Below are 27,424 nucleotides of genomic sequence, written 5' to 3' on the forward strand. Positions count from 1 at the left end.
AGTTACAGTAGAACTTTATTAATCCTTCTTGTAAATTAAATCGAAACACAGCTCAGTTAACACTGCTTGCACATAAAATCATGTGAAATAATGTTACTGTATTTTCTATGAAAACATGACAAAACAAGCTGTCTGGAATCAGTGAGAATGCAGACATACCAGAAAGAATCAGGTTGAAACTGCAATTTAAACGTTGTAAAACCATTCAGGAATGAAACTGGTTGCAACATCAATAGCTACATGTAGAAATTGTCTGACAAATCACAAAACTTCAGTGATTCGAATTCTGCACATATCATTGACTTCAAAATTTTTGTACAAAGATTTCCTAATCAAAATTAATGATGTGAGTGGTAATGATGGCACAACCCTGGGCTGCCACAGCTCAGTTTTTTGCATGTTATGCAACATATGGTACTACAGCCAGAACACTGCTTCAGAAGGTTAAGTCATCTGCCAGCTATATAATACTATAATCAGGCCAGCTATTTACAACGAAAGATCAGGGTAATCAGTAGCTGACAGAGAAGTCTTGAAAATGTTGCAAGAAAGTGTGAAGGATTCCTGATAGTCATTAGAGTTATTACTGCTTGACTGGGGTGTGAAATTAGCTTCTTTCACTGACAGACAGTGAAAAGTGCATGGCTGTCTGAAGGACAGGAGACAGGCATGTTATGTTCATAACCAAATGATGAGCAGAGTTCCCTTCTAGCTGCTTTGAAGCTTTGCTGCTCTCGCTTCTCGTCCTACACCTTTTACCCTTCAGGTAGTCCAGCCCTCCATGCACCTTTTCATGTGTGGTTCAAGGCAAAGCTGTCAATCTGGAACAGACATACTTACTCTACGAGTGTTTCTTGTAATGAATCAAAGAACAAAGACTTGTCTTACTGGATATGTACAAACCAGGATGTCAGCCCTGCTCTCGTGTAGCTTGGCCAACAATCCTCAACCACAAGAAAGCCTATACTTTAATCTCAGTTCAATTAGTGAATTTTTCAACATGAAGGAGAGCGTTACTTGGATGTAGAAAACAAGTGTATTTTGTGCCAAGCATGCAGTGAGTAGAAATGGACAAGTTTAAGCTAGCTAGAGAAAAATTAAAAGAAAACTGTCTCTCCCCACCATCACTACCTCACCCTGATCTTTTCTAGGTTGCTGCCTATAGTTTTTTTTTTTGGTTGATCAGAGCGAAGTTATAATTAGAACTATAGGAAGCCAATAATTTCTAAATGCTCATAGAAACATTGGTTAAAATAAAGGGATGTTACTTACTTACTTAATTCCTCTACACTAAAATCTGCACAAACACTGTTTTAAAACAAAACATTTATTTTTCCAGCTTCTGATTCAAAGAGCTAGTGGATACAACTTCTCACCATTTGTAGTGTCCACCACTATTCTGTATAATGGGAAGACTACACAGCCGAAATGGCTGACAGGTAGGACCAGGATGAGGAGATGATTCTCACATTATTGCTGGTATTGCCACTGATGGATCAGTCTTTGGGCTTGTGCCCCAGTTTTTCCAACTGCATTGAGAGGTATAGGTATGCTTTACCTACTATGCCTCTTAGCACCACATTGCTCCACAAACACCAGTGAGATATTTTCCTCCTGTTTGTAGGACAAGTTTATCCTTTTTAGCCTTTAATCATAGGCAAAATTTCATAAGCTACTTTAAGTAAAGGTAAGTCTCATGTAAAATCCCTTTTACACTACCTATACTCTACCTAATACTCTACCTATACACTAGAGATATAAGTATACTTTTTGATAATATTTTTCTTTACTGTCCTGCCCACCTGCTGCAGTTTTTTGCATCTCATTTCATAGTCGATTTATGCAGGATGTACATATGTTTCCCAGTCAGTCTCTGATTGCCAAACATTATTTGACTCACATATATAATGGGGTCCTTCTCTTGTCAAAAAGACAACTGACACTGAGGTCTCCCCCACAGGAAACGATCTCTGCACTTCCCTAGCTCCCCAAAAGCCTCAATAGTATTAGTGTTTTAAGCAGTGCAACTTAAATAAACTTCAGGCCAAAAGCGCTGTTGGACTACAGTTGCACAGCATCTTCCCCTGTTGCAGACAATGCCTAAGGGCAGCCAGACAGATTCAAATTAGGACTACACAGCTTCAAAGGGAAGCCAGCCAGGCTGAGAGAAGGCAGAACTAGTCCATTTGACAAATGAACTGAAACAGCAGGAGAGCAGCCCTATGCGGGATGGAGGAGGAGGAGGAAGGGGCATGTAAAGAACAGGAAGAGAATCGCAAGGGAAGGACAGGAGTGCTATTACAGGTAAGGTATGCATGAAAAGAAATATATATTTCACAAAAGAGACTTGGAGCAGAAAATTAATGAATAAAACACAAAACCAAACCAAATCTACAAGCAACTAGAGGGGAAAAAACAAACTCCTAAACCAGCATTTCCCAACACAGGAACTATACCTGTGAATCTTATTCAAAGCCTGGGAAGGACATAGCTAACAAGAAATGAATCAATAAAATATACAAATAAACACAGTGAAAGCAAGTTTAGAAATGGCTTTGAAAACATGCTTAATTTGTAGAAGTTTTCTCAAGGCATAAGAGCTTCAGTTATTTCTTCCCTTTAGACAGCTCTTCTTCTTCATCTCAGCTGCTTTTCTATGCCTGTTTCCGTCATTTTCTCCTCCTCTTCTGGAATGTCAGAAGGGTTAAGCATCAGAGAAAACCTAAAGCCCTGTTTTTGCTTTGTGGGAGGTGATAGTGGAGGCTTTCAGAAGGCTTCCTTACTTCTAAGAATGTCCCACCCCTGGAGCAAAAATCGAACCTCTTTTTCCCTTCTGGAATGCCGACAGTGAGTGCTAGATGCAGTATCCTACTGAGCAAGAGGTCACATTTTATGGGGAGTGGGACAAGCCTAGGAGGATCTTAGCTTTCCTAATTTGGATTCCCAACCTTCCTAGGAGTGGTTATATCCTTCAGAGAGGAGTTTAGCCTTTCAGGCTCTGCAGATGAGGCTGACATCATTGTGTTAGTTGTCCAAAGTCTGAAGTAAAATAAGTACAGGGAGAAGGCTGAGTGAAGTGAGTCCAGCATAGATGCCCAGTTCTTGCAGATAAGGCCCCAGACCAATTACAACCATATCAAGCTGTCTATAGCAGTGCTTGTCTGTGTCCCAACGCACACAGTGAAGAAGCCAAGCATCAGTACCATGCCCCATCTCTGTAACCTGGCAGCTAAGCCCTTTCCATCAACAAGGACTTTCCTGCATGCTTAACAGCTAAATTTACTGCCCATGCCTTAGTCTGAGGCATGGAGACCTGGAAAATTAAAAAGAAGCATCTGGGTAAAGAGAAGTAAACATCCAGAAGAAACAGAACCTGAAATCTTATTTTAGGCTGGCAAATTCCCTTCCAGCTACAGGCAGATCTCCTTCTCTTCTCTCCATTTGATCATGGAAGATCTCCTCAAAGCAGTCTGCGCTCCTTGCTCTGCCCTTGACATGTTTAATACATTTAATACCTTTGCTTGAAGCTGGAGTGCCTGGAGTAATTATGATGGTTTGCACTACCCAGTCACATTACTGATGGAATTGTGAGGCTAGTGATATAAAATCTGTAGTTAGAGCATAGACACTCTGTCACTAGCACCATTTTGGTGCACACGCATTCTCTCTTGGAGGCTTCATAATTAAGTGCATTCAAGCTTACAAACCAAGAGCTATTCTGCAAATGTCAAGAGTCACAAGGAGTCTGAGGAGTCAAACTCTTCTGCCTCTTTTGCTAGTATCACCACAAGAACTAAGAATTGGAAGGAGAAACCAGACACGGAAAAATTTGTGTTCAGCTGGCCATATCATCCTCAAAGCTGTAGAAAGGGGAGGATGAGAGGACATCAAAGAGATACAAGCACACTCAAGACCTAACAGCAACTTCTGCTGCTGAGTTTCCTCATAACTCTAACTAGGCCTGAAAATCCTAAAAAAAGGAGTGAGTAATATTTTCACCTGGCTACTTTTCTGATTGCCATTGAGCTTCTAATCTCCAGCAAGCTGAGGTTCTTCTCTATTCTCCAAACACTCCCACTGCCTGCTCTTCCATATCAGATCTAATGCTTACCTGGCTTTTCCCTCACATCCAAATTTTTCTGACAGGAGCAGCCTCAGCTCTGCCTTCCCTGCAAATCATTCACTTTTGACTCAATACCAGTTCCCTCAGACAGGATCAAGTCTGTGCTCACAGCACATACCAGTTCCCATGATTGCTGCAGGCTCCATGGTTTGTGCCCATAGCTAGAGACTGGCATTAAGCAGGGGAGTAAAACACAAACCCTTTCTCATGAATGAGCCATCACGGCCCAGCATAGATCCCTGTCTGCTCCCTGTTATCCCTCTGGCCAATGCTGGGATGAAATCTAAGATGAAAGAAAAAATTATCATACCCCAACTCTCACCACATCTCCAATTCTCTTTGTTGTTACACAGAAAAAAATTGTGAGAATTCCCTCTCCTGTCACTTGCTTGCAATCCTTTTACATGCTCTCTTTGCAATCCTCTCCTTATTTCTTGTTTTGCTTTTACTATCTACTTTTATTACAGTTTTGTAGCATCTAGATGCCTGATGTGATATGCTCTAGTTTTACTCCTGCCTTTTTCTCTGGGGAGGAGGGGGAGAGAAAGATGAAAGGCTAAAATTAATTTGTTTCTCTGATAAGGCAGTTAAGAAGCATGTTGGCCCCTCTGAGCATTTCAATAGCTTATCCCCTCTTCTAACATTTCTGAGAAGGGAATGAAAACCAAATGTTCAAAGTTGCCAGCACATCCACATCCTCTTTTGAAAATTGAAAACTGAGACTAATTATAATGGCTCACACAGTCCAATTATGTTGCTGATCTAATCAGCTGACATTAGGAGAAGCGCTGAATAAACCAGCACAACGGCTGGAACACTGAATCAATTTCTCCCCGGCCCAGCACATTTAAAGCATGCTTATCTGCTGCACGACATCTGGAAAAAAATCCCAAAACAACAACAAAACAAAACAAAACAACAACCAACCAAACAAAAACCCCAAAAGAAACAAACAAAACCCAAAAACAACAACAAAAAACCCCCCAAGACCCCCACTGGCTACAAAAACTTTTTTTAATCTTACCCTCCTATTTCTCTACCCACATACAAAAAGAAGAAGCCTTTAATTTACAAAGGATTTTGGGCTTTGTTTATAGTCTTTTTCCTGGTCTGGGCACACCCTTTTGAAATAAGGCAAACATAGGCACTTGGGTATCATTAGTTAGTGATTAAACACATCATGAGACAGAAAATTGGCAAAGAAAGTAAGGCTGGTTTGTTCGTGTTGGTCTTACTGTTGGCTCTTTGTGCACACTCTGAGTGGCAGGCCTCTGTAAACTGAGCTCAACACTTGGGGGGTCCTTCTTCAACTCTACCGGAGGCCTGTCCCCTCTGGCTACTCCGTCAAATTTCAGAGATCTGGCTGGTGAAGGAGTAAATATTACTGTTGTACATTCTTTATCCTTTTCTTCCATGCCGTTGACATTTTCTCCATTCATGCTGACTTTTCCATCTACCTGTGGAATACAGTTAAACAAATACGCTGAGACAAGTGGCATTCAAAGGAATTTAGGAAATTAGGAGTTCAACATGATACTACAATCATTAACACAGTCTTTGTTATCAGTGAAAGATGGAGCCAAGCACATATTTCATTCCACAGGCCAAAACAGAAGAGGACCCTATGACCCTAGGGGGCTCATAAACAAAATACAGACACAAGGAAATAATTTTTCTGGATTTCCTGGTTTCCCACATTCCGTTCTCCCAGTAACATACAGACACCCTTTGTGTGCATCACAGACCAAAGGATGTTTTAAAAAAATCAATTTTTGTGTAAAATTTAGACCAAAATTGCTGGGTTTTGCATTGCCTTATGCAAGACCCAGGCAGATTCTCCAGGACTAATTATGCTGATGAACTGCTTATGTACCCCAATGACCTCACCACAGTATTAGCAGTCTGATTTTTTGAAGCACTGTCATGTGAACTTTGAAGGGACAAGAGCAGCTGAGTTCATCCACTTGTTTCTTTTTTGTTCTTAACACATAATCAAGGCACCAGCAAATAAAACTGGTGATTCCACCCTCTCCATAAGGCAATCAAATAGATTAGGTGCTTTCCCAAAAAATTACTTTAGGCAATCTCCTTGAAAAGAGAGTGTGGAAAGAGTTTAACTACCTTTCTTCTCAGGGTCAAGCTAGCTCCTTGGTGGCCGTATATTCCTGCTAAGGAACCTTTAAGCAAAGAAGAAAGTACAAGATATGCTTTAGCTTCTTCCTCTGCACTGATACAACTTCTCGGTGCTGTAACACTGTAATTTCTGAATGGAGGTGGCATGTAAAGACTCCTTTCAATTTGAAGGGCTCTTTGTAGAAGCATACAAGAGAAGTCTTGCTACAGAGAACTAACTGGCTGTTCACCATAAGAGGGTCCAGGTGGGGAGAAACCAGGAGACGACTAGGTCTCAGTACCATTACATTGCTCCTGCCTGGCTACAGCACAGATGTTAACAGGCTTGTCAGCAGGGCTGAGGAGTAAGGAGGGCTTTGCTACTCTGTGCACAGAGATCCTTCCTTACTTACTGAGTGAACAGCTTGGATACCTCAAGAGTGGCCCTCCAACTTAGTATATACCATCAGTACCAAGCTGAGGGCAAACTCCTCCCATTGACTTCTCGTACACAGGCATCCAGAGCCCTGTTCTTCATGAGCATGACTGACTAGAGGCCATCTCTGAGCTGCTGGGCATCCTTAGCTCTGCCAGATGTGGGAAGGTGAAGGCAGTTAGCCCTTGCACAATCAGCTCCACTGCTGGTTTTCAGATGAAAATATTCCCTCCCTTTCTACACTGACCTCATCCACTTAACAAACACAGTATCTCTCTTAGGGTTTGATGTGAGCAGGCACTGAGCCCCAAGTCGTCTGGGACTGTGTGCTGGATTATCTACTAGAGAGGCAGGTTATGAAAGATCTCAAAAATTAAAAGGCCAGGAAAACACTGGCAGGCCACACCATCCATTTCAGTGTCTCTGTTTAGACTAAGACATTTCTCTATTTATATTAAGGAGGAAAACCAAATGTTTGAATGAGCAGGACAGATGCCCTGGCTGCAGAGTTAAACAAACATACTCCTTTCCTTCTGATCTGGAGGAAGTCAACACATTGTCACCAGGGCCAAGAATCACCAACAGACTGGTGTTTCAAGGGAAAATAATGCTACAGCTACATGTGCTAGGGAATGATTCCTACTGAGACAAAGCACATTTTTTCACATCATGTGAACAACATTCAGACAGATTTTTTTTTTTTGTAGTGGCTTGTGAGGGGTAGGAGCCTTCATGGGTTAGTTTTTACCCACATATGTGAATTATATATGCAATAACATTATGGTGATACACACACCCATCTTGGTCCTCTGATGAAAAAAGTGTCAGGGATCAAAAAAACCCCAGAGATCCACGATTGACTGATATCTAAAAGGTAAACTCTGGGGGCGTATCAGCTGAGGTATAAGAAAAAACAGGAATTATTAGTTTCACATTTCAACTAGGAAACAAGGTGGGGTGTGGTTTCCACAAGAGCTGGGACAGACTTCAATAAATTATACACCACAACATACTTTTTTCACTAGCTATAAAAAGCTGACTTACCTTTTAGAAAGCAAACAACCTAAATATACATGGTAGCAGTGCTACCAGGATATCAGCAGGGCTTCAGGGACCCTTGAATGCCACTAGCAAAGTATGAGCAATGGCAGACAGAAGGGAACCCAAACTCTAGAGGCTGGGGGCATGCATGTCAGTAGGCTTCACACTGCTCACAACATGACTACAATGAGACTTTGGTAAGCTCCCATTTTGGCACAGGCACTGTGAACAGCAGATGTTTTCAAACTACTTATTCTGGTCTGTTCTTTTTAACACATCCCAGTTCTTTGCTTTTTCCATCATTGGTTCTGTATCTTACTCCCATTGTCCACAACCACCCAGTCAAAAGACTCACTCCTCACATTTAATATTCTGGTTTCAGAATAATCTCTCCTGTTCTTCTCCTATCCTTTTCTCCCACAAATCTCACCCTTATTCCCAGCAGCCCTGCTTTCATCCAAATTCTCTTACTTCTTTTACTCCCATAATCTTTGCACAGTTCTTGCAATCCAATCCAGCCACTCTCCCTCTCTCACCATCAATCTCCAGTTATTCTGCTACCCCAGTACCATCCTGTTTCCCTAAACCTCCATGCACAACCTAAATCCTCTCTTTATGCCAGTGAAGTAGCTTTCCCCATTCATCCCTGGTGAGAAGCATGTTTAAGAAAGAGAATATCTTCGGGCAACCTGGCTCTTGACTCTGAAGGAGTAGGGACACACTTGTTTGGGTATGGCAAAAATCAGACCCCTGACTCAAAGGTCAGTTCAGGTCTTGCTTCAAAAGTCAGAGCCTCCACACTCCCTGCACCTTCCATTTTGTTTAAAAACAAAAAACACGACCACATACTCTTTTCTAAAAACTTTGAGGAAATGCCTTGCTTTTTTCTTAAATTCTCCCTTTCCCCAAACAAATTTAGCCTGAGGAAAAATGACCAGTGCAAATATTTCAGTCTGAAGAGGTCAAGTTTCTAAGACCGGTAACCACGAAGAAACCATTAACCCAGGCAGCACAGAGCATGAAGCTGAATTTTGTAACATCAGAATGCTGCCACCATTTTCTACATAATTGCATTAAACATACGTTCAGATGATCTAATCAAGATCTCTTTGCCTCCTGATTGACTTTGGGGCATGTGATGTATCCTACCTTAAAGTTCTTTAAAACTTCCTGTGTATTTTTGGGTTGTGAGTAAGGCTTGGGTGTCAGCATAGGCACAGCCTTGGAGACACTTTTGCTGGGAGATGTGCGTCCTGCTGAACTGCTGGGCTCTAGTTCAGTGGTGGGAACAATGGTTGCTTCAATTGTGGCAGTGAATTTTGGAGCAGGAAGTGACTGTTGCCTTAAGTATCTCAGAGGATTTGGGTCTTTCAGTGGGGAATTTGGTTCCACTGAATGGCTTCTTTCCAGAATTTTTGGCATCTGCAAACGCTCAAGGACAGCTTCACTGATAGTGAATCTTTCGATGTACTGCTGGAGGATGCTCTCAGCCTCCTCCTGTGTCTTTGCATTCTTGTATGCCTCATGAAGCTCCCGCTCCCTCCTCTCTCTGTAAGGAAGACAACACAAGAGAGACCCTCATATTAACACTGAAAATCACACCCATTTCTTCTGCTCCATCAACATCCTCCCCTCTCCCTCTCTGAGGCTTGCAGGCATGGCTGCCCACAGTTACTTATCACCTATGGAGCACACAGCACTTTCAGACATGACACTACACTCCAGGAAAACAACGTACTTCTCCTCCACAATTTCTCGGTAGGTTTTGATGCTTTTTCTGCGCTCGTTCGTTCCGTCTCCAGCCAATAACCTCTCCATTTTCTTTCTCTCAGCTTCCTTTTTTATCAGATCCTGTGAAGCGCTCCTTCGACGACTCTTCCACCGAGCCAGGTCCTGTGAGAGAAGGAAGGCACCTGAATGCAGAGTTGCAAATAACTAAAAAGTGGCCACAGATAACAACGAACCCAGTGAGCCAGCTGCAATGCTTGTTCTTGCCTGTGGACTAGGCTCCCATCACCTGCAGGCAGCATTGTTTATTTCAATGGCAAAAGGAGATCATGCCATAAATGAAGATGTTCCCTGACTGAATTTCCTGCTACCAGCAGGATACAGTAAGGATTTCATAGCTTCACTGCTTACTTTCCTTTTGGCAGGAAATTTGGCCTAAAAGGACCGGTCAGGACACTCATTTTCACTTGGGCTAACACTAGGGACAAAATCCAACTCCCCAGAAAGATTAAGTAAAAAAATTATGTTTGGTGAAGAATTTGAATATATCAGATATATGGGAAGCAGGGGTTCATGGGAAGAATGGATGTTGTTTTATCATGAGCTACAGCTGCACTGATAGTTTGCCTTGGAGAGCTGATAGTTCCATACTTTGCCCATGCTATCAGTCAGCTATATGCAAGTATGGTTGATCCATGATGTTGGGTTTTTTTGGTAGAAGAATCCAGTGCAGCATCCAAATTTAAATTCTTTGTCATGGCTACCCTACAGTATTTTGGATCCAGATGTGAGCGATGACTGAGTAAAAAGCCTATGGTTTGTATCCCATAGCTTTACACCCAAGCTATACAGAGATGCCCTTGCTGAAGTAACAATCTCAGTCTTTCTGGAATCTGCCTGCCTGAAATTGTGCAGATTGACTGAATCCGGTTCTCTGCCTTTCCTGAAAAATTAGCCTGACACTAAACCAGAGAGTCACAGGAGGTACCTGTTATGGGCCCCTGTGTTCTCTTGCATCTTTTATGAATTCACAAATCCTGGAGGATACAGAAGCAATATCTTTTTCACAGTATAAGAATTATAGTAAAGAAGTTTCCTAAACTGTAAAATTTCTTTGCAGCCAACTAGTAAAGGAACAAAATTTCACATAGAAAAGTAACCACTACAGAACTTCTGCAAAGAAAAATAACTTTGTAGGAAACTGTAAGGGAACATCTGTCATTAACTTTTCAACATCAGGAGATTAGTATACAGATTATATTTCATGCACTCTAATAAATTTTGGTTTTAATAAAACCCATATATTCATAACACATACTCAATTCAAAGGCTATTTCATTAATTACACGGTTTCCCAAATATTTTAATTGCATTTTTATTGGTAAGCAGCAGAAGGTACTGCAAGTATAACTTATTTTATTAAAATCAGGAAAAAACATTGTCACTTTTAATTTAGTTTAAACCCACAAATTATTGATGTTACACTTAAGGGAATGCTCATTAAAGTACTTCTTCACATGACCTACATATATCAGTCTATAATGCCCTTCATGAAACATCGGCCTTTCATTTTCCTCAGCTACTAATTATCCTCATTGAAGTACCAAAGCATTTCTTTATTCACCTACTTCCACTATTGCTTATTGTTTGAAAATTAGTCTTTCATTAGCAAATTTTCTAACATAAGCCCTCCTCCTCTTTTCATAATTAAAATAGAGACATGTTTCTCTTTTCCAGTTCTGATGCTTTAGAATAACAACAGTTTTAAAAAGCCTTGAAACTGTTAATTGTTGGCAAATTTACAGCATGGGCATATAAAAATATCGGACCATGAAATACATCTCTATAAAGCCTTCAGAATGCCAAGGACATTCCAATAAGGTAATTTTTAGTACCTCTTCAGAACTTTTAGTTCATGGTAGAAGGTGCTGAGGGCCTGGAAAATGTACTAACTTTAGCTCAGAGGATTTTCAATTCAACAGCAGAGAATTCTCAAACTTCTTGAATACCTTTGGATTTATTCTTATCTCTGCTGGGAAATTATGGCTTCCCACACATGAAGACCTTTCAGCTAAAGTCCTTCATTGTTCTACTACAGAAAGTCACTTCTTAGCTGTATATACAATTGGTTTTTTTACTTTTCCTTGAATTTTCTACCAAAAACCTCTCTGAGGTGTTTCACAGAAGCTTTCCTTGTAATGAGAAACTACCATACCTGAAGAGATGTGTTTTACTGTGTTTTGGGGTTTTTTAAACTAAAAAAATGCCCCAAATTCCTCATTTAAAATCAGTCTTTAGGAATGAAAAGAATTTAAACTAAAACTCCTGGTACTAATTTACCTGCATATCATGTTTTTCTCTCCTTGCTACTTTGCTGCAGACAATGGCAAATGCCTGGACAGCTTAACAAAACACATCAAGGAAAGAGGGTTTGGAAAGGCCTTGTAAACCAAGCAGGGTGTAGCTAACATGAAATGCCATTTGTTTGCTTGGAGGAGATGGAAAACATTAACATTTTCTGTATCTATACGAATTTATTAAAGACAAGTTCAACCCATTTATTCCCTGTCCTACTTAGTCTTGTATGTTGTCACTTTGGACATTGACTAATTAGAAAAGTTAGAGAAGTCAGCAGTTAGAAGTTGTTCTTCCATTTTTTTATCTAATCACAGTTTCTTTACATTTTTTTAATAAAGCAAAATACCTCGTGAAGAGGCAGAGGGACCGGAAGATCTTGTATTCTTTGATTTACATCAAATTATGAACTTCTATTCTTTTAGCAACAATCCACTGAGGAAAAAAAAGCTCTCCTGATTATTTTAAGCACGTGACAGCAACTGCAGATTTAGCAGGTTGTCCTGTTTTTGCCTAGCTGGCTGGCCTCAGTGCCTGCCAGCATTGCAGACAATGTCATATACTCACATCTTGCCATCTGGTCTCATCCTCTTTCAGCTGGTTGTGTATGTTCTGCAGCTTCTCATGGCGAGCTTTGCTATGAGGCTGAGCCACAGCTTCTTCTTCACATCTCATGTCAAACATACTCACACTCCTAAACAAGGGGGAAATAACAACAAGCCCAGTCTTATTTAGAGGCTTATATTCCTTCAGCTTGTAAGAGCTCAAGCCACATGAGGGTGCTACAGCAGAATCAGACACCTGCTTTGTTACAAAGCTCCCAAAAGCAGCAGTCCTCTACAAGGGCTCGTTAGGATCCCTATGACTCCCACATAGTACTTCAGGCATTATTACACTCCTCAACTTTTGATTTTGTTAGCTGACTGCAACTTTGTCTCTCACTAAGAAGCACTAGTAACTTTACACTTCCATCAACAGCTCTTATTAAAATCATTCTATCATTCAGAACATTTTACTTTCTGCAGATTTGTGCCCAATGGGTTTTCAAGATCACTCTGATTAACACCACAGACGAAAGTTTCCATTTCTGGGTAAAAGAAGGCTTGAAAAGTATATCAGGGGCAGCATGGCTAGCTAAATGCTATTGCTACAAAGCCACGGGGAGCCTGCCCAGAGAAGTACACTCAGCTCAAACTGCATGGTACTTCCTCCCCTCCCCTGTCCTCCCCTTCCTGCCTTGAAGAAGTCCAATGCTACCAGCACCAACTTATTAATAACAAGGAAAAGATGACGTCCAGGACAAAAAGAAGTTTTTTTCTATTTATGTCTCTGACCTTTGGAGAGTTAAAGGAAAAAAAAGGTTATGGTTTGATATTATGCATCCCTTTATATTATATAAAGATCTTCACACAAAGATAAGGTGCTTACTACTCCACCTCTGCTACCTATTATTAGTGAAACATGACCTCAGTTCTGCCATTCAAAGCAAAAAAAAACTTAAAAGAAAGCCATGCAGTTCCACATGAAGTGATTTCACAGCAGTCCTCGAACGATCACCTGCAGCTTTACATGAGCCAATGAGCCAACTAGCAGGAGAAGCACCCAATGAAGATAAAATTGTGGGTAACTGTGTCCACAGTAATCAAAGTGAATGGTCACGGAAAGCCGTGCATATATTTATGAGCCAGCATTTGTATTCAGGCAAGCAAAGACAGGAATGCCACTCTCAAGGAAAAACTTGAAAGGTCTGGACAGTGTATGGAAAAGGACATGCACAGATTCCATCTTGGTAAGTAGGTATTTACTCAGAAATGAAGGACAGAATCAACATCCTATTGCCTTTAAGCATGAACAGTGAAGTTAACATAATACTGTGCTTCACCCCTTAAACAAAGTGCTGAAGGGTACACTAATTTGGGTTTTTCTGTGGGTAGTTTAACAGTTGCATTGTTCAGGATTGGATTGGAACACTCCTAAATAAAAGAATCTAAAGAGATGGGAAGCGTTGTTGTTTTTAAAAACTTACATATGAGTCATATTTGGCAGACTGGTGAGGTAGGTTGGGAGATGCATAACTTGCAATAAAGTCACTCTTATAGGGTTTATTCCAGTTTCAGAGCTTTTGAAACTCACACTAAGAAAGCCTTTAGTGTTCATTATTTGCCACCTTGTGCCTTCTGGGTCAAACTGATTGTGTAGCTCCTCTCTGGTACTCTTTCCTCATGTCAAACAATTTTTCATTCACACGCAGTAGGAGAAAACATAAGACCTGAAATGGTGGTGACTGGTCCTAGTAGAGTGCATGAGTACTCACTCTGTGCCATTTGGGATGGAGGAATCTTGCCTTTCTAGCAGGAGTACCTGGATTTCTGAATGTAAGTCTAATGTATGCTCCCTGAATTCATGCAGGTCTCACAGCGTGCACAAAGACAGCAACAGGTTTTATGACTATTAACAATGCAGTAAAAAAGGTTCCCTGGAAAAGGCTTTAGCCTTGGCTAGGAGTCAAACTATACACTACAACCCCAGATGCACCTCCTACTCCAGCTGTCATCTCCTGCTGCTGGGCCTTCATTGCCATGGATCAGCAACTGGGTAGGTTCAAGCATCAACTCTGCAGCAACATGTTATTCCACAACAGTATCTTCCTGAGACAGCAATCTGAAGGAGTCCCATCTCAAAGCACTGTGCTCTGCTCTGACCAGCATGGAGCAATCATTAAGGAGAAAAACCTCCTTTCCTGAGTACACAGACAAGGCCAACTGAAAGGTCTACATCATCTTCTCTGCCTGACAAGTTCATTCTTAGAAAAGAATCAAAGAGGCCAAAACTCTGAGCTTCTATCAAAAGAGACTTTTCACCATGAGTCCCACATAATTTCATCCTATTTCTGTCTTCTATAATCTACAAATGGCTCCAGACAATCACTAACATCTCCATGACCAGAACCAAATTTACTCCCTCCTTCAACCACATGCTGGGCCAGCAGGCAAATAGCACACAAGTAGACAGGGAATATGTAACTGCACCAAATTCAAGTTCATTAACTTTCTGCCATTAGCACAGCTCTGGAGATTGCATACAAACTCTGTCCTGAAGCAAGAGGGCCCTTTGGCTGACCAGTGTACCAGACCTGCTCTTCTAACAATCATCTGGGGAAAAGCACTGTGCAGAAAAACAGCGTATTTGGGATGTTGGGATTTTCAAGTTACACTGCTTTATTACCACAAATTACAGTTGTTCTTGTCAGCGATATCATGCAGAAATTTCTTTAACAGGTCTAGATAAATTTTGGATTAAAAAAAGCTCTCAAGGACTTCAGTGTTTAGATTAATTAATTTAAAAGTGAGAGAAAAAATAAAAACCCTTTTATGAGAATATGTTAACAATCCTTACGTAAGGCATTTATTTATGTGGCTGCATTACCATTGTACAATCATACTAAGACTTAAGAAACCCCAACAAAATATAAAAAGGGACAGACTGGCTCAAGAATCAGACTCTGGTAAAGAAATACTCAAAAATCTCAGCCCACTATGAGCCTAAACTCACACTGGACTACCACGCTACCACCAGAATTCTCTCTCTTCAGGAGATAGGAATGGGCTTGATCAGCAGCAATACACTAAGTATTGCCTTTTCTGGATGCTGAGACAGACCAGGACTGATGACAATATCTAGTTTTCCCCTAACCAGCCCAGGGAACGTTGTCAGTCTAATAAAAGAGTTCCTAGTTTTGCTGCTGGAATAAAGAGCATCTAGTCTAAGACTGAATTCAAGTTACGGTTTTCAATGGAGATGTGACAAACATTTTGGAAGTATTTTGAATGTTAGTTCAATTTATTTTTCCTACTTGAGAGTCAAGTTTTATTAGAGTCTTCATAAATACTTTGTCTTCAAAAGGAAAAACACAATCTTACTTTTATAAGAACTTAAAAGACAGTTCAGGAAAATAGTTGCTCTGTAAACTGTGGCACATCTGGAAAGGATGACAGTGAGGTTTGAACATTAATTGCTTTGCCTTTTAAAACAAGATCAGAATCAATATGGAATAAGCAGTATGATTTATCAATCCTTGCTACTCTCACGTTATACCACCAAGCCCATTGCAACGCCTCTTTGGAGGTGTCTCCATGTACCTTCTCTCATGTTTGCATTTAATACAGACATGCAAAGATGAAAAATCAATCCTATATGTAGGCCTTCTGAAATGGCAGGAACATCCCCATTGTTAAGTATAGCACTTCTATGTTATATTGCTCTTTTTACTTCATCCCTTCCTTTGACTGGACAGATTCCTGCTGCTTGAAAATGATCATGTTTACTCTGTAGTCAGAGGACACAGGCTCTATACAGCATAAAGCTATTACAGAACTTGTAAAGAACACTCACTCCATGATTCTAAGCTTTATCATTAGAGCAAAGGGTGAAAAATTGCATATTAGTCTCTGTGTATACTCATTATAAAACCCCTACAACTCTCCATACTGTTTCTATTTTGGGATTTAATCTGGGAGGCAGAGAAGGTCATGTGCATTTCTGTGAACAGAAGGATATTAAGGGTGTTACTATGTGGGTAATTCCCAACTATTTCTCTTCTAAATAGCTAATACTTCCAAAGAGCTCTCTAAATGACATTGCCTACTATTCTCTACTGAAGTTTGTATGCATACATGAACAATTAAAATTTTTAAGTGTAATAAATGTCAGTTCTACTCCTTCTATGAAAAGTAAAGTGTTGAGGTGAAGAGCTTAAAAATTGAAATTTAGTACCTTATTAAATTAAACCTAACCTGGAAGGGATTCAATATAAAGTTTTTAAAGGAGAATAAAGGCTCAGCTAAAGATGCATTTTCATGGTAATTATTCTGAAGATCACGATGACATTATTTTGTTTTTGGATTTCTTTATTTCTTCCTGTTCCTCCTCATACTTCATTTTTTCCTTCAACACCCAGATTTAACCCAGCTCTCTTTACCTGTAGCTGATTAGAGGCAATGGAAATTCAGAAGAAAACCAAGGCAAAATAAAAGAAAAAAAGAGGAAACAATACTTTAAGCAACAGCTGGACATTAGTATTATGCTTAGTTTTTATGGGCTTTTATATAGAAATTATTTTTAACTGCAATGTAAGCCATATTGCATTCCATTTTTCAGTGCTGTCTGAAAAATTTATTTGCCGAAACACTGCAAAATAATAATGATGCATCAACTGCATTTTAAATTAGTAGAAAGATGGGAAAGCATGCAGTGTAAGTTGTTTAAAACAGAATCTTGTGAACACAAGACAACTTACTCTGCGTCATCAGACACAGGAGTTCTGAGGCCGAATCTACAAGACCAAATATAAAATTAGATTGTGGATAAATACATTAAGTAGTAATTGCAACTGGACCCATACAATTTGTGCAACTGTCACTTGTACTAGTAAAGCTGACCAAAACAGAACCGTACTGTTCAGGGACTGTGTATTCATCAAACAAGACTTACCTGAGCATCCTGAGGTCAAACTACATAAGAACAGCACCTATCCCTCCTCAAACATACTTAAACATACTTATGCCCCACATTATAAAAATCTGCTGAAGTAGATTTAAAATGTGCGGAGAAAATAGTTACTGAAAATAGACAATGTCTTAGCATTTACATTGTGCCATACATGCAATGAATGGAGACAAAACTTAACAGTTACATTCCACAGCAGTGCTTAGTACCACTGTTACTGAAGCATGAAAGAGACAAATATCACAGTCAGAAAGTGAGTCACAGAATGCCCTTTTTCATTTTGGAAGTCTTGTTTTTGTGTTTGGGTTTTTTGTTGTTGTTTGTTGTTTTTTTGGGTTTTTTTGTTAGTTGGTTTTGGTTTTCTTTCCTCAGAGTGGGGGAGTATAGCTGAAAAAAGCTACTGGTAATACACAAACCAGCGACATCCACTAAAATGATGGTCTTGTTTAGAGCTATGCAAACCACATATTTGTATCTGGGATTTATCATAAAGGAGCATCAAGTGCAAAAGTCAATACTACAACATTTCTAATCATGGGAGAAATAGAATAAACATCTCTCGATGAGCAGAGTCCATTTTAGCCTCTCCTCTTCATAAACTTTTCTTGCAATTCAACATGTATACTGTAATTAGATATTCCTTTCACTTACCTTTCAATTAAATATTTTTTAAAAATCAAAATAAAATTCATTACACAGCTATTCTTTTTGTTTCTAAAATGTGTATTACTGACATACAGTGTTTTAGTCTGGATTGAAAACACACCAGGCAATGCACAATCTGAACTCTGAAGAGTGCACACAGGGCTCTACAAGCTGCGTGATTCACACCAGAAAGCTCACATTTGCAGACGCTCATCCTTGGATGAAAGTGTTTCCATTTTATTTTCCTCAGGAACCTCCGGAAGCTTAGATGTTTGACCAAGGTGGACTTCACTGTGACCATCTTCACCCACTTGGGCAGTACTAATAATCTCATCTTGTCCTGTAGGTGGGAGACTGTCCTTCTCCTGCCCTTGCTGCTGTTCTTGCAGTGGTGCTATTGCAGGTTTTCCAGAACTGTTAGTGTAGACTTGTGGACATTTTTCAGGCCTGAGTGAGCCAAAGGCAGTAGTGCAAAGGGATGTATTAAGCAACATTTCAAAAATCACATATACATAATGAAAAGCATAACTATAAATTAACAAAAAACAACCCCTACAAACCCAAATAGCTGACAGGGGATAAGCTAAGTGAGGCAGGAGCAAAACCCATCATTTTAAGAGTCAAATGCTTGTACCATTCTTTTAAGTCAGAAAATAAACTGTCCAAGACACCACAGAAAATTGAAGTATTAAGTCCATAATTTAACCAAGATATTCAACTTAAGGTCTTTTCAACACTAAGCCACTGTTGAATTCTATGGTAGATGACAGGTTTGTTTTGCCTTGGCAGAGCTGTAAGCTAGTTTTTCATCCATGTCTGTACAGGTGCATGCATATCCTTCTCCTCATGTACTCTGAAGAGGCTGATGAGTAAGAACCTTTCCACTCTTGCTTGCATGTGGCTCAACCACCAAACGATAACTCTTTTCAAAGGCTTCAACACTCACACAGACTCAAACATCTGAACAAAGGTGCTTAGAAAGACATTAAGCATTATCAGAAAGAATCTTGGGATCTCTAGATTTCCTGTTAGGAAGTCACTGGCACTAATTAAGCCATAGAAAATCATTTAACCTACTACATCCAGCATATCCATTTCTAGCTGGAAACATTTGTAATGATTACCTCATATTCAACCAGAAACCTTTGCAAATGTAATGCAAATGTAATGCAAATGTAATTGCTACGTAGATCTGTTTCCACACACTGTTAGAATTTTGCCTCTGGTAGAACTCTGGTCTGAGTCTCTACATGGCTCTACTAAAAGGTACAGAAACCTTCTATTGCCTTCTACTGAGCAGAAAGAATCAGCACAGAACTGAGAACAAGCATGAAAAAAGCCACTACTGGGCCACCAGAAATCTTCCTGATAAAGAGATCTTGACAAACAGCCCACAGGGCTAGCTAAAAGGCACAGAGAAAAACTTTCTTACCTCGTGGTTTTCTTCGCAAGTTCTGTAGCTGTGCCCTGCTTATTCTGCTGCTTTGAAAATGGCATGGGAAGGAACTGCTTAACACTGGGCCCAGGTTGTTTAAGAAAAGCTCCAGTTCTTCTGGCTAACATGTCATCTCTTTGTGGGTCTGGAAATTTCATGTTGCTTTCTGTTCCATCACTCTGCAGCTGAGGGATTTCAAGCTGTTCTTGTTTCACTTCTTGTGTGACAGTACTGCTCAGAGAGACAAGTGACACTGTTCCATGATAATGCTCGCTTGTATAGCAAGTGGCTGCTCAGGCAATGTTACTCAAAACAAAGTTCAGAGTGATGGACAACTAGGCAAACTAGGCATCTTTAGCCACAGCACGGGGAGTAAGAGGAAAATCTGTTGAACCCCACACTTATGTAGGTGATTCGTTAGAAGTTGGGAATTGCATACAAATCTACACGACAAATTATTCACTTGGAAGCTGGCATAAAAATCTAGACAAAGCACCATGGTTTGCAAAAGAAATACCCCCAAAAGATGAAAGACTATTTTCATGCTGAACAGTAATTAACAACTGAAGCACTTAAATATTATGAAAGAAAACAGGCTGTTTCATGTTCATAGGATACATTCTTGTAAGTAATTTTACAAAACAGAACACATGCCATGATGAATGAGTAAAACACATCTTTAAAGCCCATGTGAAGAATGGGACAACATTGCTGACTGATCCAAGCTAACACCACACACAAACCAGGCTCAGAGGGATCTGCTTCTGTTCTCTGACCTTTCTCCTTCCTGCAGAGTCTTCAAATCCTTCTCATGAGCTACAGCCTCCTCTTGCTGCTGCTGCAGCAGATGAGGAGGTACTGACAGGGGAGGACAATGTGTGGGAATGGAGCTAGCGGTACGCCTCGGGAAAGTTCCCATTCTTCTAACCAACATATCATCTCTTTCAATATCTGGTACATTCCTGTCACATTCTTCCTTGGTGCTTTCTTGCTGATTGCCCAAACTCCATGGGGTTTGTTTCTCAGAGATGACATCAGAAGCCGGTACAGGTGATGGAATTCTCTTGCAAGAGTCATCTGTACCTGACTTGACTCCACCCTCACTAGTGATGAGAATGAGAGGACGGATGAGACAGACAAAACATTCTCAGGTCAAATGAAAGGCAAGAAAAGGAGTTGTCTAACTCAGTTTACCAATGTTTTATAAACACACAAACGTAGCTGAATGAATTGCTTGCTAGAAGTATTCATTACATATTCTTACTGCAGCCACAGACTAAGTGATTAAAGAAATGCCAAAGAAAGAACTGTTAATGTGTTAACGACCCAGATAATTCTTCTCCAGACAAATGCCAGAAACACAGAGCAGCAGTACACCATCTTCAAAAAGAAGGTAAATCCATTAGGTTTGAAAACATTTTTTGAAGATCAGTAAGGCCAGCAAGCTGAATGACAAATTCCTAATGTGCTGAAAGCAGGCAGAGCGAAGCTGCTGGAATTCAAGCAGCAGAAAGATCATGAATGAGAGCTCACCCTCTGAGATACCACTGACTTCACTGCCCATCAGAAATTTTGAGCAAGTGCTCAGAAGGCCTGTGTGCAGCGTTTTGCGCAATCCTAAACATGTTAAGATACTGTGAAGACATCAGATGTCTTCTGAACAAGGCTGTGCGCATAAACAGCTCTTAGGTTTATGCTGCAGTGCACTCCCATGCAGGTCAGCATCAGGCAAGAACAGGTCTCATTTACAGCTTAGTAGCACTTCCTAAGCCACACCAAATACCTGGACTCATTTTCTGGCTCAGATACTTCGCTGTGTTCAGCAAACCCAAGACTGACAACAGTGGTTGGAGGAGAGCTTTCAACACCAGACTGACTCTCCACACTGTCTTTCTTGCTTTCCTCTTCTGTTCTGCTCTTGGATGAAGCTCTGCCAATAACGAGCTTGTCCCATTTCTGTTGATCAATCTCAGTTACTGGCCCAAAATGCACAAACTTCTGCTTGGGGCTACCAGCCTTTTTGTTTGCTCTGGTTTTGCGGACAGCAAAATCATCCTGGGCTGCTGCTTTTACCATGGTATCAGTTGGTGGCAGAGTGTTGCTGGAACACTTGAAATCTTCTTCACTGGTCATAATGAGGAATAAAAGAATGTCCCCAACATGAGACCCTCAGAATAAAACAAATTAAATGCTCCTAAGGTTTTGAAGGGGTTTTATTTTAAAAGTCAAGGACATAGGTATAAACAGCTGTGGCATACTGAGTCCCCAATGACATATAAAATCCAAACATACTGCAGATCTGTGGGGAAAAGTCTGGAGCACATCCTTGGAAGCACTTCCTGAGGTCAAGGAATGTAGCATATGGCCTGTTCCAAATTCAGTTGTTCACCCTAACAAAGCCACAGTTTCCTTATCTGCTCACATAAACCCAGGCCACGCACTATATGTAACTGTATGGAACTAGAACTCACTTTGGCATGAGGGAGTTACAGTGGCATGGGAGCACTAGCAAGGGCAATTCACATACCCAAAACCAAGCAGAATGAATCCTGATTTTAATAAGTCACCTCAAAAGTAATGGAGAGACTACTAATATCTTTAGGATGAAAGAATGATTGAGTTTTGATTTATTAGAGCTAGAATTACATACAATAACCACATTGTTAGAAGAATGCCAGAACAGACAGCCATCTTTAATTGCAAAACGGCATGCACCTAAACAGGAAGGCTAGGAGTTGTTATCCTTTCCTACTGGAGCCACAAATCACCTGCCTATGTTATAGTCCATCTCCATAGGGAAACAGATTAGAATAACTGCTTTATACTGGATCCCTTTGTAGAGGTTTTGTTAACAACAAGAGCATACAAACACTATACCATGAGGCTCCTGAAAGCCCTGCTGCAGTGAGAAACAGTGCTGGTGTATTTACACAGCACTGGAATACACTGCTATGCTGATGTATCAGCTCAGGTCTCAAAATAGTATAGAGACATTAATGCAAAGATGCTGATCCTCAGGTAATACTCCCAAGGTATAAAACACCCCAAGTCCTGAAGACAGCTTGGTAAGGAGCAGCGTAGTTGCTACTGTATTAGCAGTACCACTTGGAACTCTGCGCTGTTCAGCTTCAAGCAGCTTCAAAGCAAATTCAGCCACAAGACAAGAGGGACCTTTCTGATATTGTATCAAGAGCGTCCACAAGAAAAGTGACCGTGAAACTACTATAGTGCTCTAAATGATGGACACACTTTCATTTCATGATAGACAGCATCTCTGTAGAGATTTCTGGATTCCTCCTGAAAACTGAAATAGGTAAGGACTGGTTGTCAACAAGGCATTCTTCAAGTTTAAAATCACAAGCACACAAGCAGATTGTGGCAAGCTAAACATGCTTCCCAGGGTGCCAATCCTGCCCACAAGCAGAAACCATACCTGGGCTCCCCTGAAAGTTTCAGTCTTTTCCAGGTCTCCAGATCTGCTTTTGTTATAGAGGCATTGACAAAAATCACATCATCTTGTAGCTGAGGAAGGATGCTTTGAGATTTCTGTTTCGCCAAATCATCTCTCTCATTATCAGGCTCTTTCACCTGTTGTTCCTCCTCTGACTCAGTCTTCTCATTTTGCAGAAGTGGGTTCTCTTTGCTTGTAACTATTTGCCTTACTGATGTCATGTGCACCCGTCTTCTTCTAATTTAATGCACATTCAAGTTCAGCAAGGAAAGATATTTTGGGGAAGCAATTATAAATCAGTGTCAAAAGAAGAGGTTCAGAGCTCAAGAAGATAAAACTGATTTTATAATATTAGTTTCACATTAATTTTAGGAAGTAAACATGGAATGAATCATTTGAAGTTCAAACCTCTCAGATATGCTACCCTCCTCAGGCACTACTGAGACCACTTCTTCACATGAGCTTCTATTCCCAGCTCAAGTAAGAAAAATCTTTATGCTATTACTGTATTAAGCATTTCTGCAATAAGATTTCTCTTAAATAGTCACAAATATCTCATTTGCATATTAATCACACAGTGAATTCAAGTTTGCTCTCAAACATACTACAGAATTTCTTTGATCTTAAGAGTCATGCCAATAGCATTGGACTATTAAAATGTGGTTAGGTGCTCCTCAGATGTCCTGCCAAAGTAGTCATTAGAAAATGTTAACATAATCAAATTACCAGCAACAGAATGACACATTTGATATTATTGAAAAGAGCTCCTAAATATTAAAAGAATTTTTCTGAACATGTAATTTGTTACAGTCAAGGTTCCCTGTAATGTGTATACAGTGGTTTTATCTAGAATCACATCCGTTTGCCCAAGTAAAACAAAAATATTTGTTTCCTGAAAAAGATCTCTACCTAGCAGGTTCAGCAGCTTCTTAAAGGTCTGTATCACTGAACTGAAGAAAGAGGAGATTTTCTAGGCTGAAGCCTTGTAACCCATGATCCATTTCCCAAAGCAATGCTGCGTAAGGCATATTAGGACCACGTGCAACATAATTCAGTGCAGCACAGCAGGCATATATAAGCAGTGCCTTAACTAAAGACTCATCTGGTCTGTGTTTTATGCACGGTATTAAAAGAGCATGAGATGAAAGAAATGCACCCAAAAACGTGCACTGAAAGTGATCAGAAAAATGGCTGAGATGCAAAACATATTTTCTAAGTTTATTCTCCATTACTCATGCTCATGAGCTGTCTCATGAGCTTAGATAACGAAAGTGTCCTGCCTTTATCTTATTTACACCCATAGCCAATTAAAACCTCTCCTCATACTCTTAACAAAAAATTAGTTTGGTTCACTTTATGATAAAACATTTGCATGTACTTTAACCTGTAAGTTTTTTTTGTAGCCAAGATAGCTTTAGGCCTATACAGCAATATGCCATGGTGAAATTAAGCATTATAATTGAAAGAATAAGATCACGAATGCACACCTTGCATGTTCCTTTTTTTCCATCTGCAATGGCTTTTTAACATCTTCCAGTTTACCCTTCTCTTTACTTGTATAGGGTCCAACTAAAAAGGAGTTAAATGGAACTATATGTTTGGGTTGATTCATTCTGGCTCTCCGGGTGGCAAAGTCATCCTTTTCTAAGTCAGGAACTCTGCTGGCTGCTTCATCTTCTGAACCAGAATCTTTTCCTTGATAATGTGTCATGAAGGGATTGTCCTTGCGAAGGATGATGTCTGGGGTTCTTCTGTTGTCTTCATGTACCGGCGTTTTACTGACACAGAGCAAAATTAAATAAAGCTCTTGATGCACCAGGGGAGGAGAGGGCAGTGCAGCACTCATCTCCAGGTCAAAAAACAAGCACAGTTAATCAAAAATGCTCCGAGTTGCTGTTAGATTGCACAAAGCCTCGCTAGAAATAAAACTTATCATATACAAGTAGCAAATCCACAAGGACTTTACATAAAAAAATCAGCATGTTGGACCTTTACTTATTTTAGCTATAGCTGGAAGAACCAGCAAGAAAAGATTTCAGCACACGAGATGCAGTGAATATAGTACTTCTTGAACACTTCAAACAAAGGAAGAAATGTGATGCAAATACCTAATCCCTGGCAAATGTTGCTGAGTCCTGAAATATCAGATATTTGGCATTTTTCTTAATAGCTCTATTCAAAACAACGCCATCTGAGTAATCACTGAGGCCGTCTACCCTACTGTTCTTAACTTCTTTCTTCTCACATGCATCTATGATTGATTCCTTTCCTAATTAACCTTTCCTTTCCCACAGAGTAAGCTCTCTATGCCAGTGCTGACATAGAGTAGCTACGATGATAGCACCAGTACACCAGTGATACTGGCATGCTGGAAAACATTGCCACCTGCCCTCATCAGAAACACAACTGCTATCAACACAGCCTTGCTCTTACTGAAGATTACGACAATAAAGACACTTGACAGCTGGTACCCATAAAGATTAAGCTGCTTTTAACTTGTAAGGGTCAATACTCTTAGGCAAACTGAAAAGACAGATGGCAGGAGCGAGGCAACTCTCCCATTTAAAAATCTAATTGTATGCATTGATATTTTAGGAAGTTGGGCAGCAAGGACTGTTCCATGCAGTACTTTTGTAGGCATTTGCTCTTTCATGTAGCACACCTTGTTATACAAAGCGAAATAGAGGGGATCACAAAGGATTAAACAGACTGCCACTAAGAAAGGAAATCTGAATAGCTCAGGGGTTTCTCCGAGTTTCTCTACTATTCTAAATATAAGGAGTCCTATAATAAGCTGCTTTTTAAAAGCATTTAAAACATTTTAAATCCCTGAAAGACACCACTTATTTTAAGTTCTCAGCTGCCCTTTCAAAGTACTGCTCCACAAAGTTTCTGGAGAAACTTATGGGGAAGCCATAAACCATCCCTGACAGACCAGCCTTTCTCAGGCTCAAAAGACTAACGAAACTGTCTGCCTTTGCCTTCTTATGCTGCAAAACACAGGATCCCCTGTTAGTGATGTGGAGAGTATGGTCTCAAATTAGCTAAAATCAACTTTTTCCTTAGATCTCTCTGAAGGATCAAGATTTCATTTAAGGCAACAGAACAACACTGGCCAATAGCACTCCAAATGGGAACTGCTGTCCCTCTTCCTCATGAACATTTGTGTTCACAACAGCTTCAGAAACAGCTGGCTCACCAAGTGATTATTCAGTGAAAACTACTGGATTTTTCAGTCTCATGTCCACCAATGCTATTGAAGCTTGAGAGCCTCAAATGCAGCATTTCTGAGAGCAGTGTTTTTGGCAACAAAGAAATATTGAGTTATAGTACACAAAAGTACAACTGTGAGTCATTGCAATGAGAAATTTACAGCTTTTAGTATGTAACTGGACTTCAGTAATCAGCTTCTAGGTTGAGAATATTTTCCATTCATTTACATTAGCTGACATTTTGGGTTCTCCTGAAACAGTTTATGATGGTCTCAAAAGTGGTTTTTTAGGCCAGTTTACCATGGTATAGATAGCAAAGACTCTAACTAGTAGATTTAGCTGCAAATTTGTCTTGCACACCCAGCCCCAGCTGTTGCAGAAACAGTAAATGGGTCTATGCTGGTACAGTAAGTGCTTCCAAAGTGACTGCAAGCATTTGAACGCTCTGAAGCAAGGTCTCATACAGGCTTGTGGACCCTTATATTGCATTTCAGGACAATGGAAGGGGTTTTGGATGACTATGCTCTGTCAAGGAAAGAATCCATATTCCTTTTGCAACAAACATATAATAAACGCTTGCTCCCATTTCTATCTTAAATTCTCCTCTCCATCAACTCTTTCAACACAATTATCCTCTTTTTAGGGTGTCTCCATGAATGTGACCCTTACCTTTCATATACAATACAGTAAATAAGAGACAGATATGCAGGCAAAAAGCAAGCAAGGAGGATCACATATCAATAACACAACATGCAAGACAGACAATACACTCTTTTGGAAAGGGGAATTGCTTTTTGGCATGCATTTATATAGCATCTAATTCAGCTAACTGAAGATTAGGAACTGAAGGTTCCTAGAACATGCTACAGCAATGGAGATAAGCACTTAGACTCCAAGCAAAAAATACATTTGCATACAAGTTCAAATCCTTCCTGTTCAGGACTCAGAAAGGTCCCCTACTGAGTTAAAGGTTTAGGAACAATTAGATGCCTTGCAGAACTCAAAAGTCACAGTGGGTGATCTCCAGAGGTCAATAAGTTGAGAGGAAACAGCCTGTAAACAACTCAAAGAAACTAAAATACAACTGACAACCTCAGGTGAAAAAAAAAGAGAGGCTGGTATCAGAGTAAGATGAGAGAATAAGAGGGGTGAAAGAAAAAAAAATTAGAATACAGAAACAAGAGGGACTGAGAATTGCTGAGTGCCATTAGTGCATGGAAAATTGAACTTGATACCAAGAAGAGAGATAAAACGGAGATGTTCAAAAAACAGAGAAGAATAACAAGGCATTAAGAAATATGATTAAACACTCCCCTGTATCCTAAAGTGCAACTACTGAATTCTTCCCTTCTCCTCACCCACTATTCTTCCACTTCCACAT

At 40.1% G+C, this 27,424-nt stretch overlaps 1 protein-coding gene across 7 annotated transcripts in view; it reads right to left on the reverse strand.

Moving 5' to 3' along the window:
• The window catches only part of LIMCH1 (LIM and calponin homology domains 1), a 174,504-nt gene that overhangs the window by 26,912 nt on the left and 120,168 nt on the right, over nucleotides 1-27,424 (reverse strand). For all 7 annotated transcript variants that reach the window (XM_039550350.1, XM_039550353.1, XM_039550351.1 and 4 more), the window contains 11 exons: nucleotides 24,319-24,609; nucleotides 22,814-23,068; nucleotides 21,164-21,505; nucleotides 20,157-20,483; nucleotides 19,378-19,611; nucleotides 18,144-18,392; nucleotides 17,092-17,127; nucleotides 12,363-12,489; nucleotides 9,451-9,605; nucleotides 8,862-9,261; nucleotides 5,359-5,580 (listed from right to left, as the gene is read on the reverse strand). In XM_039550350.1, the coding sequence (XP_039406284.1) occupies nucleotides 5,359-5,580; nucleotides 8,862-9,261; nucleotides 9,451-9,605; nucleotides 12,363-12,489; nucleotides 17,092-17,127; nucleotides 18,144-18,392; nucleotides 19,378-19,611; nucleotides 20,157-20,483; nucleotides 21,164-21,505; nucleotides 22,814-23,068; nucleotides 24,319-24,609 (2,638 nt within the window). The remainder of the gene's footprint in view (nucleotides 1-5,358; nucleotides 5,581-8,861; nucleotides 9,262-9,450; nucleotides 9,606-12,362; nucleotides 12,490-17,091; nucleotides 17,128-18,143; nucleotides 18,393-19,377; nucleotides 19,612-20,156; nucleotides 20,484-21,163; nucleotides 21,506-22,813; nucleotides 23,069-24,318; nucleotides 24,610-27,424) is intronic.

This window comes from Corvus cornix, chromosome 4 (assembly GCF_000738735.6).
Source record: "Corvus cornix cornix isolate S_Up_H32 chromosome 4, ASM73873v5, whole genome shotgun sequence".
Classification (NCBI taxonomy): domain Eukaryota; kingdom Metazoa; phylum Chordata; class Aves; order Passeriformes; family Corvidae; genus Corvus; species Corvus cornix.